Below are 1878 nucleotides of genomic sequence, written 5' to 3'. Positions count from 1 at the left end.
GGCCCCCCCCCCCCCCCCATTTTGCCCAGAACGCACCGCCAGCACTGCGCCTTCGCTCAGCACCAGGTAGCCGAGCTGATCAGGAATTCGCTCCAGCCCGTGGGTCAGTGCAGAAGTCTAGTGGGTAAAGATGCAATCAGAAACATTGCTAGGAGGATGGCCTTAATTCTCTTCACTTGCAACCCAAGTCTCTCATGACCTGCCTGAGACGTTCTTTTTCCCAAGCCAGGGCCATTCCAGGCCCTTTTCCCATTCCCTTTACATGGCCTTCAACAAGGATTTGTTTTTTTTAAAGAATGGTGTTTTCTTGCCCTGGCTGGTTTGGCTCAATGGATAGAGCGTCAAGCCTGCAGACTGAAGGGTCCCAGGTTTGATTTCGGGCAAGGGCACATGCCTGAACCAATGGTTCTCTCTCATCCTGGATGTTTCTCTTCCTTCCGCGCTGAAATCAATCTATATCTATATAAAAGAATGGCATTTTTCTTTTTAAAAATATATTTTTATTGATTTCAGAGAAGGGAGAGGGAGCGATAGAAACATCCATGATGAGAATCGATTGGCTGCCTCCTGCACGCCCCCTACTGGGGCTCCGACCCGCAACCCGCAACCCGGGCATGTGCCCTCGACCCCAACCGAACCTAGGACCCCAGTCCGCCGGCCTACACTCTATCCACTGAGCCAGACCAGGTAGGGCAACACTGATCTTGAACCTCGATGTGTCCTCACCCCTGCTCTTGGGCTCCCTTGTTTCACATCCCACACCGTTCCCACCCGCGACGCGTCCGCAGCCCCACTGGCCTCTCTTGCCCCCTTTCCAGTTCTCCATGTGGCCAGCTCCTCCTCCGCAGACCACAACCTCCCACAGATCCCTCCTCAGCCCTCAACGATCCCTCTCCGTCCAGGGGCAAATAGGAGGTGACGACAGACTGCCGGCCAAGGAAGGGGCAACTAAAGAGATTGGGGGACAGGGACAAGGAGCCCCCAGCGCGTCCTCCGGCGCATGCGCCCTCACTCACCATCGCTGCCTTAGGTGATGGGGGGCGCTCCCTACCAGATAGGAAGCTTCCGGCTCCAGACCCAGGTCACGTGCTTCCACCAGGGCGTCTCCTCCCCCTGCCTTGCGTGGCGCCTGTCGGACTTCAGCCCCACCCCCAGAATGCGGATTGGAGCTTGGCTACGTCATCGGGCTTTCCCAGACGCACGCGGATTGGTCGCAGAGCCCCTTTAACACCCATGTCCCCGCCCCTCTGATCCTGAGCGCGAGTAGGAGGGTGAAGTGTTGGCGAAGGAGTGGACCTGGAGGGGCGGGGCCGGAGGGAGGAGAATGGGACCCGGTGTGCTGAGCGTTAGAGATATTTTGCCTGCGCTAGACTGTCCACGAGGGTGACCACAGCAAGTGAAAGGACGTGACATGCATGTGAAAAGCTATTCAACTGCGACTCTTACCCTTACTCCAGACAGCTCTCTGTTTAATACAAGGATTTGTTCCCAAAACTGTTTCTTCCTGCGATTCTGTGAGGAGCCCTGTGATGGTGAATTGAATCCCCCGCTGGGCAACACAGCTTCAATACTGAATACTTTCTGCCAGAAAAAATTAGAAACAGTACTTTGGAGTGTTTTTAAATATATATATATATTATTTATTTCAGAGAGGAAGGAAGGAGAGAGAAACATCAATGGTGAAAGATAGTCATTGATCAGCTACTTCCTGTACAGCCCACACTGGGGATAGAGCTGGTAGCCCAGGCATGTGCCCTGACCGGGAATAGAACCGTGGTCTGGTTCACAGGTCGATGCTCAACCACTGAGGCATGCTGGCCAGGTTGGAGTCCTTTTTTTTTTTTTTTTTTTTTAATCCTCACCCGAAGATATTTTCCA

At 53.7% G+C, this 1878-nt stretch overlaps 1 protein-coding gene across 2 annotated transcripts in view; it reads right to left on the bottom strand.

Moving 5' to 3' along the window:
- The window catches only part of LAMTOR4 (late endosomal/lysosomal adaptor, MAPK and MTOR activator 4), a 3652-nt gene extending 2517 nt beyond the window's left edge, over positions 1-1135 (bottom strand). The window contains exons 1-2 of one of the 2 annotated variants that reach the window (XM_006764667.2): positions 1017-1135; positions 37-117 (exon numbers count right to left, since the gene is read on the bottom strand). In XM_006764667.2, coding sequence (XP_006764730.1) covers positions 37-117; positions 1017-1019 — 84 coding nt within the window. In that variant the 5' untranslated portion in view covers positions 1020-1135. The remainder of the gene's footprint in view (positions 1-36; positions 118-1016) is intronic. The other variant, XM_006764666.2, reaches the window with a different exon arrangement.
- Positions 1136-1878: the final 743 nt, after the last annotated feature.

Source organism: Myotis davidii, unplaced genomic scaffold (genome assembly GCF_000327345.1).
Source record: "Myotis davidii unplaced genomic scaffold, ASM32734v1 scaffold901, whole genome shotgun sequence".
NCBI classification, from domain to species: Eukaryota; Metazoa; Chordata; class Mammalia; order Chiroptera; family Vespertilionidae; genus Myotis; species Myotis davidii.
The sequence above is the reverse complement of the archived record's forward strand: the minus strand, read 5'-3'. Positions and strand labels throughout refer to the sequence as shown.